At 34.4% G+C, this 15960-nt stretch overlaps 1 protein-coding gene across 5 annotated transcripts in view; it reads right to left on the bottom strand.

Annotated features, from left to right (window-relative positions):
• Positions 1-15592, bottom strand: part of Pacrgl (parkin coregulated like) — a 47817-nt gene extending 32225 nt beyond the window's left edge. For 3 of the 5 annotated variants that reach the window (XM_071614188.1, XM_027937868.2, XM_071614189.1), the window contains exons 1-5: positions 15463-15592; positions 10822-10889; positions 10483-10637; positions 8955-9022; positions 6971-7061 (exon numbers count right to left, since the gene is read on the bottom strand). In XM_071614188.1, coding sequence (XP_071470289.1) covers positions 6971-7061; positions 8955-9022; positions 10483-10637; positions 10822-10873 — 366 coding nt within the window. In that variant the 5' untranslated portion in view covers positions 10874-10889; positions 15463-15592. Of the gene's footprint in view, positions 1-6970; positions 7062-8954; positions 9023-10482; positions 10638-10821; positions 10890-14555; positions 14587-15357; positions 15437-15462 lie in introns of those variants that run through there. The other 2 variants (XM_071614185.1, XM_071614186.1) reach the window with 2 other exon arrangements.
• Positions 15593-15960: the final 368 nt, after the last annotated feature.

Here is a 15960-nt window from a genome sequence, read left to right as displayed (position 1 = left end):
GGAGACCAATTCGTAACTCAGCAGATTTTTCAACCCAGACCTTCAAAGCCAGGAGATCATGGAACAACATATACCAAGCTCTGAAAGAAAATGGATGCCAACCAAGAATCTAATATCCAGCAAAACTAAGCTTTAGATTTGATGATGAAATAAAAACCTACCATAACTAACAAAAGTTAAAAGAATTTACAACTAGAAAACCGGCAATACAGAACATCCTCAGCAAAATATTCTAAGAAGAAGAAATGAAAAACAATGATAAAAATCAGCAGAGGGACGTATTATACTAAAGAAAAATCTAATCAGAGGAGAAACCAAGTCATGTTAAATACCAAAAATAAACGAAAATGGCTGGGAATACAAATCATGTCTTAATAATAACCCTGAGTGCTAATGGCCTAAACTTACCAACCAAAAGACATAAACTAGCAGATCGGATTAAAAAATAAAAATTCCAATATGCTGCCTACAAGAGACTCACAGAAAAAGATATCCACAGACTGAAGGTGATGGGTTGGAAAAAATCATACCACTCACATGGACTGCGGAAGCAAGCAGGTGTTTCTATCCTCATGTCAAATAAAGTAGACTTCAAGCTAAAGTCAATTGAAAAGGACAAAGAAGGACACTATATATTGCTCAAGGGAACCATACACCAACAAGACTTAACAATTATAAATATACATCATACCCCAAACAATGAAGCATCTACATTCATTAAACAAACTCTTCTCAAGTTCAAGAGTCAAACAGACCACAAAACAATAATTTTGGGTGACTTAAACACATCTCTTTCATCACTAGATAGATCTTCCAAACAAAAGCTAAACAAAGAAACTATAGAACTCAATAATACAATCAATAACTTAGGTTTAACTGACATATATAGAATATTTCATCCTTCAAGGAGAGAATACACTTTCTTCTCAGCAGCACATGGATTCTTCTCTAAAATAGAACATATACTATGCCACAAAGTAACTCTTAGCAAATATAAAAAAGTAGAGATATTATCCTTCATTCTATCAGATCATAATGGAACAAAATTAGAAATTAAAGATAAAATAAGAAATAAAAGCCACTCCAACAACATGGAGACTAAATACTGAATGAACAATGAGTTGCAGAAGACATCAAGGAGGAGATTAAAAAATGTTTAGAGGTGAATGAGAACACAGATACAACACATCAAAATCTCTAGGATACTATGAAAGCAGTTTTAAGAGGAAAGTTCATTGCATGGAGTTTATTCCTTAAAAGAAGAAAAAGTCAACAAATAAATGACTTAACATTACATCTCAAAGCCCTAGAAAAAGAAGAACAAATCAACACCAAAAGCAGAAGACAGGAAATAATTAAAATCAGAGCTGAAATCAATGAAATTGAAATAATTTTTTTAAAAATTAATAGAACAAAAAGTTGGTTCTTTGAAAAAATAAATAAAATTGACAAACCCTCAGCCATGCTAACTAAAAGAAGGAGAGAGAAAACTCAAATTACTATAATACGTGATGAAAAAGGAAATATCACAAAAGACACTACAGAAATACAGAAGATAATTAGAAATTATTTTGAAAACTTGTACTCGAAGTTTAGAAAATATCAAAGGCATCGACAAATTTCTAAAGTCATGTAATTTGCCCAAATTGAATCAGGGTGATATACACAATTTAAACAGATCAATTTTAAGTGACAAAATAGAAGGCGCCATCAAGTCTACCAACCAAGAAAAGCCCAGGACTGGATGAATACACAGCCAAGTTCTACAAGATCTTTAAAGAAGAACTAATACCAGTGGTCTTTAATTTATTTCAGAAAATATAAAAAGAGAGAGTGCTTCCAAACTCATTCTATGGGGCCAATATCACCCTAATTCCAAAACCAGGCAAAGACACACAAACAAAACAAAACAATACAAAACTTTAGATGCAAAAATTCTCAATAAAATTCTGGCAAATTGAATACAAAAACATATCAAAAAGATCATGCACCATGATCAAGTGGGATTCATCCCAGGGATGCAAGGTTGGTTCAATATATGGAAATCAATTAAATGTAATTAACCACATCAATAGACTTAAAGATAAGAATCATATGATCATCTCAACAGATGCAGAAAAAGCATTTGACAAAATACAGCATCCCTTCATGTTCAAAACACTAGAAAAATTAGGGCTAACAGGAATATATCTCAACATCATAAAGGCTATCTATGCTAAGCCCCAGACCAATGTCATTCTAAATGGAGAAAGATTGAAGGCATTCCCTCTAAAAACTGGGAAAAGACAGGGATGCCCTCTTTCACCACTACTATTTAACACAGTTCTTGAAACACTGACCAGAGCAATTAGACAAAAGAAATTAAAGGGATACCCCTAGGAAAAGAAAAACTCAAATTGGTCTATTTGCTGATGATATGATTCTATACCTAGAAGACCCTAAAAGTTCCACCAGAAAACTTCTAGAACTAGTAAATGAATTCAATAAAGTAGTAGGATATAAAACCAACCCCATCAAGCAAAGGCATTTCTGAATATCAGTGACAAATCCTCAGAAAGGGAAACGAGGACAACTACCCCATTTGCAATAGCCTCAATAAAATAAAATACTTGGGAATCAACTTAAGGAAAGAGGTGAAAGATCTATATATGAAAATTACTAAAAACTACAGAACCCTAAAGAAAGAAGTCAAAGAAGACCTCAAAAGATGTAAAGATCTACCTTGCTCTTGGATAGACAGAATTAACATTATCAAAATGACCATACTACCAAAAGCACCATACATATTTCATGCAATTCCAATCAAAATCCCAATGACATTCCTCAAAGAAATAGAAAAAGCAGTCATGAAATTCATCTGGAAAAATAAAAGACCCAGAATAGCCAAAGGAATCCTTAGCAAAAAGAGTGAAGCAGGTAACATCACTATGCCATACCTTAAACTATACTGCAGAGCAACAGTGACAAAAACAGCATGGTATTGGCACCAAAACAGACAGGTAGACCAATGGTACAGAATAGAGGACACAGAGACTAACCCATAAATTAGACAAAGCTGACAAAAACATGCATTGGAGACCTCTTCAACAAAAATTGCTGGGAAAACTGGAAATTCATATGCAACAAAATGAAATTAAACTCTTATCTTTCACCTTGAAAAAAACGACTCAAAATGGATCAAGGACTTAGGAATAAAACCAGAGACACTGCATCTAATAGAAAAAAAAAGTATCTCTATCATGTGGGATTAGGCCCCAACTTCCTTAATAAGACTCTTTTGGTGTAAGAATTAAAATCAAGAATCAATAAACAGGATGGACTCAAACTAAAAGGTTTCTTCTTAGCAAAAGGAACAATCTGTGAGGTGAACAGAGAGCCTACATCTTGGGAGCAAATCTCTACCCCTCACACATCAGATACAGCACTAATCTCTAGGGTATACAAAGAGCTCAAAAAGCTAAACACTAAAAAAACACATAACCCAATCAATAAGTGGGAAAAAGACCTGAAAAGACACTTCTCAGAAGATGATATACAACCAATCAACAAATATATGAAAAAATGTTCATCATTAGCAATTAGAGAAATGCAAATCAAAACCACTCTAAGACTTCATCTCACTCCAGTCAGAATGGCAGCTATTATGAAGACAAAACAACAATAAGTGTTGGCGAGGATGTGGGGAAAAAGGTACACTCATACATTGCGGTAGGACGGCAAATTGGTACAGCCAATATGGAAAGCAGTATGGAGATTTCTTGGAAAATTGAGAATGGAACCACAATTTGACCCAGCTATCCCTTTCCTTGGTCTATACCCAAAGGACTTAAAAACAGCATACTACAGGGACACAGCCATATCAATGTTTATGGCAGCACAATTCACAAGAGCTAAACTGTGGAACCAATCTACATGCCCTTCAATAGATGAATGGATATGAAAATGTGACATATATATACAATGAAATATTACACAGAAATAAGAGAGAATAAAATCATGGCATTTGCAGGTAAATGGATGGAATTAAAAATAGATAATGCTAAGTGAAGTTAGTCAATCCCAAAAACACAAATGACGAATGTTTTCTCTGATATAGGGAGGCTGATTCATAGTGGGGTAAGGAGGGGGAACATTGGAGGAATAGATGAACTCTAGATAGGGCAGAGGGATGGGAGGGGAAGGGAGGGGGTATGGGGTTAGAAATGATGGTGAAATATGATGGACATTATTATCCAAAGTGCAGGTATGAAGACACGAAATGGTGTGAATATACTTTGTACACAACCAGAGATATGAAAAAATGTGCTCTATATGTGTAATAAGAGTTGTAATGCATTCTGCTGTCACATATAAATAAAAAAAAATAATTAAAAAATGAAATAAAAAATCAAAAGTATAATCATTTTTCTAATCATATAATTTCAGTAATTTTACATTTCAATTACACTAAACTATGGAATAAAGGACACACACAAAAGAGGGGGAAATCTCTACACACAGAAGGAAAGGAAAAGAAAAACAGTAAGAAAAATGATAGGATTAGGATTAATTGAAAGGAAAAGAATGAAGAAAATAAAGGAACCAAGAAAAAAATGTAGGATAGGAAGAGAAGTCAGAGAAAGGAGAAATGGAAGGAAGGGAAAAGAAAATTGAAAAGAGAAAAAAGCATATGAAGAACACACTAGAATACCAAAATCATTTTATATCTATTCCCAAATAATATCTGAAAGCCAGCAAATTAGTCTAAAACGTATGTTTAAGCCCTCCCACTTTATGTATGCCTATTAGACCCCTGTCTTTAAAATAATTCTAAACTTACTTAATGAGTTCCTAATCCACATTTCCTTCATATTTAAATATTTTATATTAAGATATTCAGAAGCCAAATCTTATACTGCAAGAAGCACTATAAAATTTCAAATGTCATTTTGAACAATGGAATATAAAATAAAAATATGATATAAGCTTGTGTAGATCATTTCTCATGATGCCTCTCACCCTAAATGCACTAGAAATAATTACACAGTACTACTTCATGATTTAACTAATCACTGTAAATCAAGATAAAGAGATATCTTTTTTCAAAAACATAAAATATAGGAAAACAAAAAAAGCAGCAACAAAACTCCTTCAGTTTGACTAATTATACGTGAACTGAATAATTATAACTGGCTGGAAAGTCATCATTTAAAATATTAATTTTCAACTGATTCATCCTTTACACCTAACTGCTTTCAGTGATCTACCACTCCCTTTCCTCAACACTTCTGTGCTTTTGAAAACTATGCTGCCAAACACATAGGCATCATTTTGAACCATAGGTTTTTATCTTCTTAGAAGTACCTGTATTCTGTTATTGTAGAGATGAATCGCAGGTCAAAAGCTCAAGTGGGTTTCAAGGGTGGTTCTTCTATACTACTAACCAATTACTAGGTGAGTAGAAGGGAAAGACAAAATTCTACCCAATACAGAAATAAAAGCTTTGGTGTTGGATAATAGGCATAAACAGGACTGACTTTATGTAGTCTAAAGTCAGAGTACCTTTAAGGACTTCCCAAATCAAAACATTCACTGTACCCTGTGATTTGCTGTAATACACAAAGATATCGTAAATTTTGAATTGTCTAAAATACAGTTTGCTATTATATATAAAATGTTTAAAGGTCATTTTAAAAACCAAGAAAACATCACTAATTCCTTAAAAATTTTATTATCAAATTAAAAAAATGAACTTCAAAATAGGGTGCCGCCCCCCAAAATAGACTGCTTATTGCCTATAGCTGTAACAGCATGAATAAGCCTAATCTCAGATCTTGGAAAATATACTATTTATAATACCAAAACAATTCTGTAAGCAATTATAAATTAAGGAAAGCAAAGTCCTATTAAAAACAACAGGGAAATCTTCAGTAGTAAGTCCACTTAAGAAATTAAGTGCAAATGGAAAACTAGAGGAACTATAGATTTTGATGTTTTATTATAATTTAAAAATCTCACAAAGCAAAATTATCTACTTTTTCTGTCCTGCTCCTACTTGTTCCTCCCCAGTTTTTACAGAAAGTGCAAGTGTTTCTTTAAAAACAAAGAATAAAGAACTTGAGTTCACGCACTGTCATGTTTTCACTTATGATATTACTTACTACTAGACTTATTTTATACAGATGGTATTACCTGTTTATACTAATATCATCGAAGTTCTAATATAATAATTTGCTTTTAACAACAACAAAATGATCCTTGACTCTTAAATATGGCAAGTTACTAAGTTTAAATGTCAGATAATTGGTAAATTAAGTTCTCAACTTCTGATTCAAATTCTAGGAATAAAATTCACAGGAGATATGTCCATTCACTTGAAACTAAGACTCAGTCAGCTTTATCCCTGACCCAGATGTTAAATTACCTAAGGGAACCCCATCAGAAGATTTTTAAAAATCCTTTACAGAAATCCCCTCCATGATATTCTCCTTGAAATTTACAAATAGATCACACATCCATAGGTTTCTCCAAATGGACTTTAAGGTAGTCAGTATCAACTCCCTTAGAAATGCACTATACTAACACAACTGATTGTATAGAGACAGAACCAGCACTTAGTGTCCAACGTCATGTCATTTAAGTTTCAATTCCTGCTGTCCTTCTTTAACTAGTACAAAAAAAAAAAAAAAATCCTTCTAATTATGATTCTATGTATTTTTGTTTCCTTGAATTGAATACGAATATTTCAACCAGTTATCTACAAATCCCCATTAGACTAATTTCATATTTATAAAGCTGGTTAATCAATTTCTAATAAACACACGACAATCCTAATAACTTCCTAAGGGAGAATAGTGTTTTAATGTCTATTGTTTGGTTCTTATTTCAAAAGTACAGAATGAGATTTACTGAAAAGCTATAATATAGCATGTAATGAATGCAATTTTCAAATATTTTTCCCATAAATATTCAGGAGAAATGAAATATTTACCTCAGCTAAAGTAATAAGAAGAGGATCAAATGGAAGGTTTTCAGGAGGACAGTCCCAATGTAGTCTGTGTTTTACTGAACCATGTACCAATCTAAAATACAAAAGTCAGTGAAGGTAACAAGGAAAATATAAATTATGTATTAAGCAGTGATCTTCTAATATATATATATATATATATATATATATTAGAAGAGTATAATCACATTAGAATTATCTACTTTTTCCATGATATACACCTTGGCATATCATAACTTTAAAAGTTATTACAAGGACATTTTAAAAAATAATGTCTATAATCTTGCAAAGTCCTATTCTTTCAGAAAAATTGTTTGGTAATTCCATATTTGTTAAATCTACAATTATGGTATTTAAGTATGTTACTATTTGTGAATCTTAATACAAATGCTCTAGCAGATTATCTTTCAATCCAATTATAACAAAATAAATAATATATAGAAATGAAAAATTCAAATGTATAATAATTAGGAAAAGTAATGATTTATAAAAAATCTTGTTTTTCAGATAGAGATCATTTAACCCTAATAGTACTAATTTGAAGGCAAATCAGGTTCAGTCCTTGTTAAAGAGGTGAAATAATAGCCCCTTCAGGTTTACAAAGCAGAAGCCCCTGAATTAGAGTATCTGCTGCTCCCCCCCACTTTTTGACTGCTATTATTGAGGCATAACTGATACACAATAAATTAATATTTATTTTGTAGTTTTCGGTGGACACAACATCTTTGTTTGCATGTGGTGCTGAGGATCGAACCCGGGCCGCACGCATGCCAGGCGAGCGCACTACCGCTTGAGCCACATCCCCAGCCCCACAATAAATTATATATAGTTAAAGCACACGATTTGATAAATCTCAGTAGATGAACATGCTCAAGAAGCCACTGCCGCAACCATGACCACAATCTTATTAATCACCCCCACATATTTCCTCACAGTTTTTATAATGGTCTTGATTTCTTGGCTTCTTCTTTAGTGTTATTTTTATATTAAGCAAGAGGCAAGAGGTTCTATAATACTACTTGAACATTTTCAGCAAAACCAATTGTTTGGTGGGAAGAGACACTTAAAAACCTTGAAATGGGGTTTAATTCAGAATTCAAATATGGAATAATAACAAAGAATTGAAAAACATATCTTTTTTTTTAAATGGAAATCCAATAATCTCAATGATTTATTTTTTTTTTAATATTTTATTTTATTTATTTATTTATTTATTTATTTGCAGTTTACATCAGATTTTATTTTATTTTATTTTTTTGGTCATCCAAATGACTTTTATTTATTTTTTTTTAAATTTTTAATTGTTGGTTGTTCAAAACATTACATAGTTCTTGATATATCATATTTCACACTTTGATTCAAGTGGGTTATGAACTCCCATTTTTACCCCATATACAGATTGCAGAATCACATCAGTTACACATCCATTGATTTACACATCCATTGATTGAGCTTATTTTCCACTCAAAATTTGAAAATACCATTTAAAACTAATTTTTTTTAAATTATAAAACCAAAAGAAAAAATATTACTGTGACTAGCTTTTCCACAATGAAAATAAAAATTTCTATCATCAAGATCAGGCTAAAATACATGTACTGTGAAGAAATGTAGCAGGAATGATATGCAAAGGAAGTAAAAGCAGCCACATGGACTTATTAAGAATATTACTTCATTAAATTGTCAACTTTCACTTTTGCTCAAGTGTATAAATGCTTAAATTGATTATTTTAAAAGTGGTTCATTCAATTAGGTGGTAGTTTACCACAGAACTCTGTAATTACATTTTAGAATTAAGGTTATCTTGAACATGTCCAGGGATCTATATCAATTCAACAGCCAGAGTAATACATCATCTTTATTTCAACCTTGAAAGTTAAAACTTTCACTATGTTTAAACTGAATACAGTATTGATTTTAGTCAATTATTTTGAATAACATGATCAGTTATAAATTGTATTGATTTTACCTGCAAGGAATACCTCCTTTAGAGTAAATAGCTGAGAATGCAGAAGGAGCCCTTGTCTGTTCACCAAACTGAAATGAAACAAAAATATTTCTATCACCTCCACTCTGTAATACCCAGTAAATTTTAATCCTGTTGAAATGAGAAGCAAATAGACATCCTGACTTTCAGAACACTATGGAGGTATTATACATGCATCATTAACATTCAGTAACAGAAATGAAAATACTGTCACTCCTGTCCCATTAACAAAGCGCAGTGCTTTGTGTTTTAAGCCTCTAACAAGTTTCAGAAGGTTTGAAGGTGGCTGAAACCATATATGGATTGACAGGTCTTTCTACTCTCCCTGACTCTGCCTTTTCAAGGTGAAGGTTGCAATGGAGAAGGGGTGCTAAATACAGGGAAATATTTGGTTTTAGCCACGAATATATCTCCCATTTGCTCTCCAGCAAATACAGATGTTGTGTGTGCTCAAAGAATCTGTAGAATTTCTCCAAATTGGCTTTAGGCTTTTATTTAAAAAAAAAACAAAACAAAACAAAACAAAAACAAAGAATTAGCTTGCAGGCAAGGAGAATGACAGAGACAAAGCTCATGCAAGAATCTCAACAAACAGGGCTGGGGTTGTGGCTCAGCGGTAGAGCATTCACCTAGCATGTGAGAGGCCCTGGGTTCGATCCTCAGCACCACATAAAAATAAATAAAATAAAGGTATAGTGTCCAACTATAACTAAAAAAATTAAAAAAAAAAAAAAAAGAATCTCAACATATTTTCGGCTGAACCTTCTTAAGATTATATAACTTCACCACCTTTCAGTTTGCTATTATCTTAATAGATGAGTTCTACACCTACTTTCAAATAATGTAAGAGATGACCAATCACAACGAATTAAACAATCACAGCACATATAATGTCAACATTAATAATCAGTGACTCAAAGAGAATTTAGGCACAAAATATTTTACTACATAGTACTTTAAACATAATCATATGAAACATAGTTACTAAATTACAAAATCAAATGTATTAACATATATTAAAAATATAACTGATTTTTAAAACATCATATGCAGAAATGTAAAAACAGAATGTTTTCAAGTTACTTATTTGATTATTTGAAAGCAACTTTAAAAACTTTAAATTTCTTAGCAAGAATTATATCAACATGAGTGAAACCCTCCTTCTGCTGTGAATTATTACTCAGAATGTGAACTAAGCTTTATAACTCAATCCTTCATTTTAATTTAATTTTATATCTCAAGTCATTACTTGTCTTCCACATGTTTTTCCAGAGGAAAAAAGAGCTAATTCTAAACTTGTACCCTGTGCTACTAAAGCATTCTGAAAGTTATCCAGAGTCTTCTCTTTACTAGTTTTGGACTAGTGATGATAGGGCATACCAAAGCTGACTAAACTAGCTCAAAAGAAACAGTGGAAACTTGGGACAACAATCAGAATGGCTCAACACTGACAGGCAAAATCCTATTACCTTTACAAAACTACCAATTTAGGAATATTTATTGTACTTACAGGATTAATTGTTTTAGGGTTAAGTTTATCACTTGGTCGAGGATGAAGTTTTTTTGCAGATTCTGGAGAACCTATTGTTGATGAGGATTTGCTTTGCTGAATTGTAGTCCTCTGTTTTACTGGTGTACTTGAGGATGTCCTTTGAAGATAATTACCTGGAAAAAAAACAGAAAATCAATAAAAAAAGAGAATATAACAGTCATCCTACATCCATATATAATGTCTTACTAACAAACTTGGTCTCTCCATTTAAAAAAGCAAAGCTGAGGCAGGGAAGAACACACATAATCCCCAGTATCACAGGGAAAAAAAGAAAAACAGCAAAGAAAAGTTTTGTACCTGTCACCCTGTTTCTCAACTGCAAACCTCCAGGGCATTCGGATTTCTGCATAGTTTCTTGTTTATTCCTGCAAGTAAATGAAACTTGATTTTGAAATATGTTTACCTGTTATCATCATAAAGACCAAAACAGAATGGAATAAAAAATACAGTAGAAGACACTAAAAAAAAAAAAAAAAAAAATTTGGTGCATAGCCAAATGCCTGAAAAGACTAATGGAAAAAGATCAAATTATGTCAATTTTAATGGTTTCGATAGCTGCAAAATAAAAAGAATCTGCAAGAAACAAGAGGTATAAAACATTTTTCCATATAAATTGTCAAAATATACCTTAAGAAAATCAACTGCAATATTCTGCCCACATTAGAAAACATATACTAAGCCTCTAAGAGAGGTGGCCTCTCCATCTTCTTTGGCCTCTGTAATTCCTAAGTTCTAAATGTTATGGCTTGCGTATCATGACCTACTTCTTCAGTGACATAATGAAGTCTTCTACCCAATGTTCGACAAATTCCTTATGGCCACTTAAACTAGGTTTGTCACACTGAAGTTATAAATCCTTTTTAATTCAATATACTACCAATTTTCTGGTTCCAGACAGAAAAACTTAGGATATTCACTATCTCCTTTTCCGTCACTTCCTACACTCAACCCTATGGATGTGATGAACATGTGATGAGGAAGACAGGGCTTTGGACTCATAACTGGATCAGCATCTCAACTCCAATTACAAAATTTATGAATTTAGGCAGATTATTTAGCATCCCTGGGCTTTGACTTCTTGGCCTATTAAAGGAAAGAAATAATAAAACCTTACCAAAGCTGTTGCGAAGGAATTAATAATGTTATACATCAAGTTGCTCAGCCAGGAAATACTAGTTCACTTCTCCCTCTTCTACAGTTCTGTTTCTACTGATGGATGGGGTCAAAGGTCCTACTCCAAGAGTTCCCATTTAATCCAACCTAATCATTTCTAAATCTGTTCCTCAAGCAAGGAATAAACACACACCTCTCCAGACTTATATACCCAACTGTCTGCTTGAATTATAGGTCTAGCTCCATTCCCAATTTCCATGTAGCCTTTCCTAATCTTGGTTTCTCAAATGTACACTTCTATGATACTTGATTTAAACACTGTTTTTTTTTTTCTCTTCACTATCTACTTTTCCCTCACTTCCATGACACTATTTCTTCTTCCATTAGTAAACTTCCCAGTTTAGGTGTTTAAAATAGTATAGTACTTTACACTGCCCCTCAACTGCAGTATAAGAAGTTCACTTCCCTGAAAGTGACACAAACAAATCCTCTTACACTTCCAAGTGACAGCTTTCCAAATATATAAGGACACCATTTTTTTTAGAAGTTTTTATTGGTTCTTTTTAGTTATACATGACAGTAAAACTAATTTTGACTGTTTGTTTTTTGGGGGGTTACAGGGGATTGAACTCAACCACTGAGCCACATCCCCAGTTCTATTTTTTGTATTTTATTTAGAGACAGGGTCTCACTGAGTTGCTTAGCGCTTCGCTTTTTGCTGAGGCTGGCTTTGAACTCATGATCCTCCTGTCTCAGCCTCCCAAGCTGCTGGGATTACAGGCTTGTGCCACTGCACCCAGCAAATTTTGATATATTTATACTCTTTAGTTTTCTCTTCTTCAGGATAAACAAGAATACTTTCTTAAATAATTGCTCACATGAAAATGATTTAAATCTTCTTGACAAATTAGAAATCTTCAAAAAGACAAAGCTCCATGTAAAAAAAATTAGCCAAATAATATTTCAAACATAGTGTATCAGCTTAAAGTTCTAGGCACGGATAAACAAAAGACTATTTCTGCACACGGAATAATTTTAATTTCAGTTTTTTTAATTGAATACACTGACTACATTCTCATCCCACAAGCAGCAGGCATCTTTTTAATATCCATGTTACCTTCATCCTCAAGGCATTTTCTACTAATATGATAATAAAAATCTCAGATAATATGCTAAAATAAGCTAAAGATTTAAATATGTTAACCTACTATGACAGCTCAGTGATCACTCAACAACTACTTACTATTGTGCCTGGCCTCTGTTTTAAGAAGCTCCTGGAGGGAAAATAATATGATGTAAGATTCTATAAAATTTTTAATTGGAAATAATTACAGTGATTATACTAAGTGTTGATGAAGTCTAAGTTAATAAACATAAAACAAAGAAATCGTTGCACATTGGAAGTATTATATAAATTTTAGCTATTATATTATTTTCATTACAATGGTATGCTGTAGTTATGAAAAGCATCCCCCAAAAGTCCATGTGTTAAAGACTTATTCCCCAGTCCATACTGCTACCTACTAGAAGGTGTTAAACATTTAGGAGATGGAGGCTCAAGGGAAGGAAGTTAGGTGACTGGCTAATTGGCACCATGCCTTTGAAGGAAATCTCAGGACTTCAGTCCCTCCTCTTTCATTGTGTTTGCTTCCTAGTTGACCAGAAATGAACAGGTTTTCCCTACCAACCATTCCCTCTATAATGTACTGTCTAACCAAAGGTCTCAAAGTAACAAGCCAAATAAACATGGACTGAAACCTCCAAACCTGTGAGTCACTATAAAACTTTCCTCTTTTTAAGCTGATCATCACTGGTATTTTGTAACATTAAGCTAAGGAAAAGTTGTGTACACATGGTACACAGTTTTTTGTTGTTGTTGTTGTTGTTTTAGTATTATCATTAATATTAATGTGACCACTGTGACTAAATATCTCCTTCTTTTTAAAAACTTTGGTTTAACACCTTGGGCTACATCAATTTGATGATCCAGTTTAATTTCAATTTCTTTTTAGGGAAAATTATAATAGCTGCAGGTTGTAGTGGCGCATGCCTGTAATCCCAGCAGCCTGGGAGATTGGGGCAGGAAGATCCTGACTTCAAAGCCAGCCTAGGCAAAAGCGAGGTGCTAGGCAATTCAGTGAGGCCCTGTCTCTAAATAAAAATAGGGATGGGGATATGGCTCAGTGGTCAAGTGGCCCTGAGTTCAACCTCCAGTACCCATGCCCCCCCCCCAAAAAAAGAAAGAAAATTATAATAGCTATCATAGCTTAAAGAGATGATGCACTACAAAGATGCCCACCCACAAACATAAAAATGATGCACATCTTTAAATCCTAACTAGAAACTCTGCAAAACCTTTTTGTGGAATTCTATAGCTGAATTTCTATCTTTCTTTAGGTAAAAATGTTGTTCCTGTAAAAAACTAATGGTAAAGTACTGCTTTTTATTTTGAATGAGTTCAGAGCCACTGAAACTCTTCATCTGAAAGACTTAAAACACACTAGAAAATTGAGCTTACAAAGTTTTTAAGTATACCAGACAATTTTATGTGTAACAAATATACTTAATGTAAGTTTCAGCAAACACACACACAAAATGATGCAAGTTTGTATGTATACTTTCATAATATCCCATGTTACATAGTTTATTTCCAAAACACTTATTTCTTCACTTGCTTAACCTATTACTTTAAAAAAAATTTTTTTTAGTTGTTGATGGACCTTTGTTTTATTTATTTATTTATATGTGGTGCTGAGAATTGAACCCAGTGCCTCACACATGCTAGGCAAGTGCTCCACTACTAAGCCACAACCCTAGCCCCTAACCTATTATACTTTATCTTAAAGGCAAAAAAGTGTGCTCAGGTTTTTTTTTTTTTTTATGTTGTTTGTAAAAGAAAAATGCTTAGTTCATCTTACCCTCAACAAGTCTTTTGGAGGATGTTGTAAACTTGTAGAGGGTGTTGTAAAGCAGTAGTGATAGGGAGAGAGGAAGAAGTAAGAAATATTTTGTTAGAAATACTATCAAGGTCACCATTCATTTCATTCTTTTATAAAATAATACAAAGATTCTAAGTAGACATTAAAATCCATAAAGACTCTAACGTGGAACACCTATGTCACAAAGACAAGTAAGGAACCAACCACTGCTAAGTCGCATTTCCCTTAGGGGACCTTCAAGGTACTGAGGGCACCTGTAGTCAATGACAGGAAAGCATACAATCACAGTTTTGGAACAACTCAAATACCCTATCTCTTTCCATACGTGTACTTTCTTCCCCCACCCAATTTTTGAGACAACTGCATTAAACTGTTTGCTACATTCTCAGAGACTGAGGCCACCTTTTTTTTCCTATTAATTCTATGTCTAGAAAGTTCCAAAAGTTTAATAACCACCCCCCACACACACACACACACATACACAAATACCGTAAGAATATCGTGTTGTTCCATCTCTAAAACTTCTTCAAAACTCAAAGCACAGAGACACATAACCCGCCCTTTCTGCCATAAAATAAATCCTGAACATCCCCATCACCACCACCACAACCATCCACTTCCAAATAATCAACCCAGTTCAAGGCCGTGGTGCTGTCAAGGTTAGAAAATGAGCAAGTCAAGAAGAAGACAGGTTAAAAATGCGGGGAGAGAGAGGGAGCCGGTTTGGGTGAAGGCCGCTCCCAGCCAAAGCGCGACCCCAGGAAAGGCAAGGAGCGCTCGCCTCGCTCAAAAACTTGAGGGTCCCTAGCAACGAGTCCCGCGAGGCCAGCAACAGGCCAGCCGGGAAGCCGCGCCCGGGTCCTACAGTTCCAGAGCCCGTTCCTACCGCGCCTCTCTCCCGCCGCGATCCACACAGCGCAACCCCAAGTGGGGCTTCAGCCCAGCGCTCGCTCCCCAGTACCAACAGCTCAGGGGCCCGCTGCAACAGTTTGGACAAATGAAGCTTCACGCGGCGGCCCTCGGCGCCGCGCAGTGACGTCAGACGGACGCTGCGTCCTCTAAGCCAATGACTAGAAGGCCACTGTGGCGGCCTCCGTACAGGGTTGCCCAGGCAACCCAGCGCCGCTAGTACAAAGGTCGACTCCGGAGCCAGAAGCGCTGTCCCTGATGACGAATGCCATCAGAGACATTTTCTAAATGAGAGTTTCAGAGAGCAGAGGAGATGATAAGCTCCAGTCCCCTGACCTCCAGGCTTCTCCAGGTCGTGTGCTTAACTCAGCTTCTCTCCAACACCCAGTGTTCTCCCACTATCTTGCCTTCAGTTCTCTTGAGAGCTGAGGACCGAACTGTCCCAAAGTCGTCTGCCTGCCGGGCTGTGGAATTT

The sequence above is a fragment of the Marmota flaviventris genome, chromosome 7 (assembly GCF_047511675.1).
Source record: "Marmota flaviventris isolate mMarFla1 chromosome 7, mMarFla1.hap1, whole genome shotgun sequence".
Classification (NCBI taxonomy): Eukaryota; Metazoa; Chordata; class Mammalia; order Rodentia; family Sciuridae; genus Marmota; species Marmota flaviventris.
This window is presented reverse-complemented; position numbering and strand designations above follow the sequence as displayed.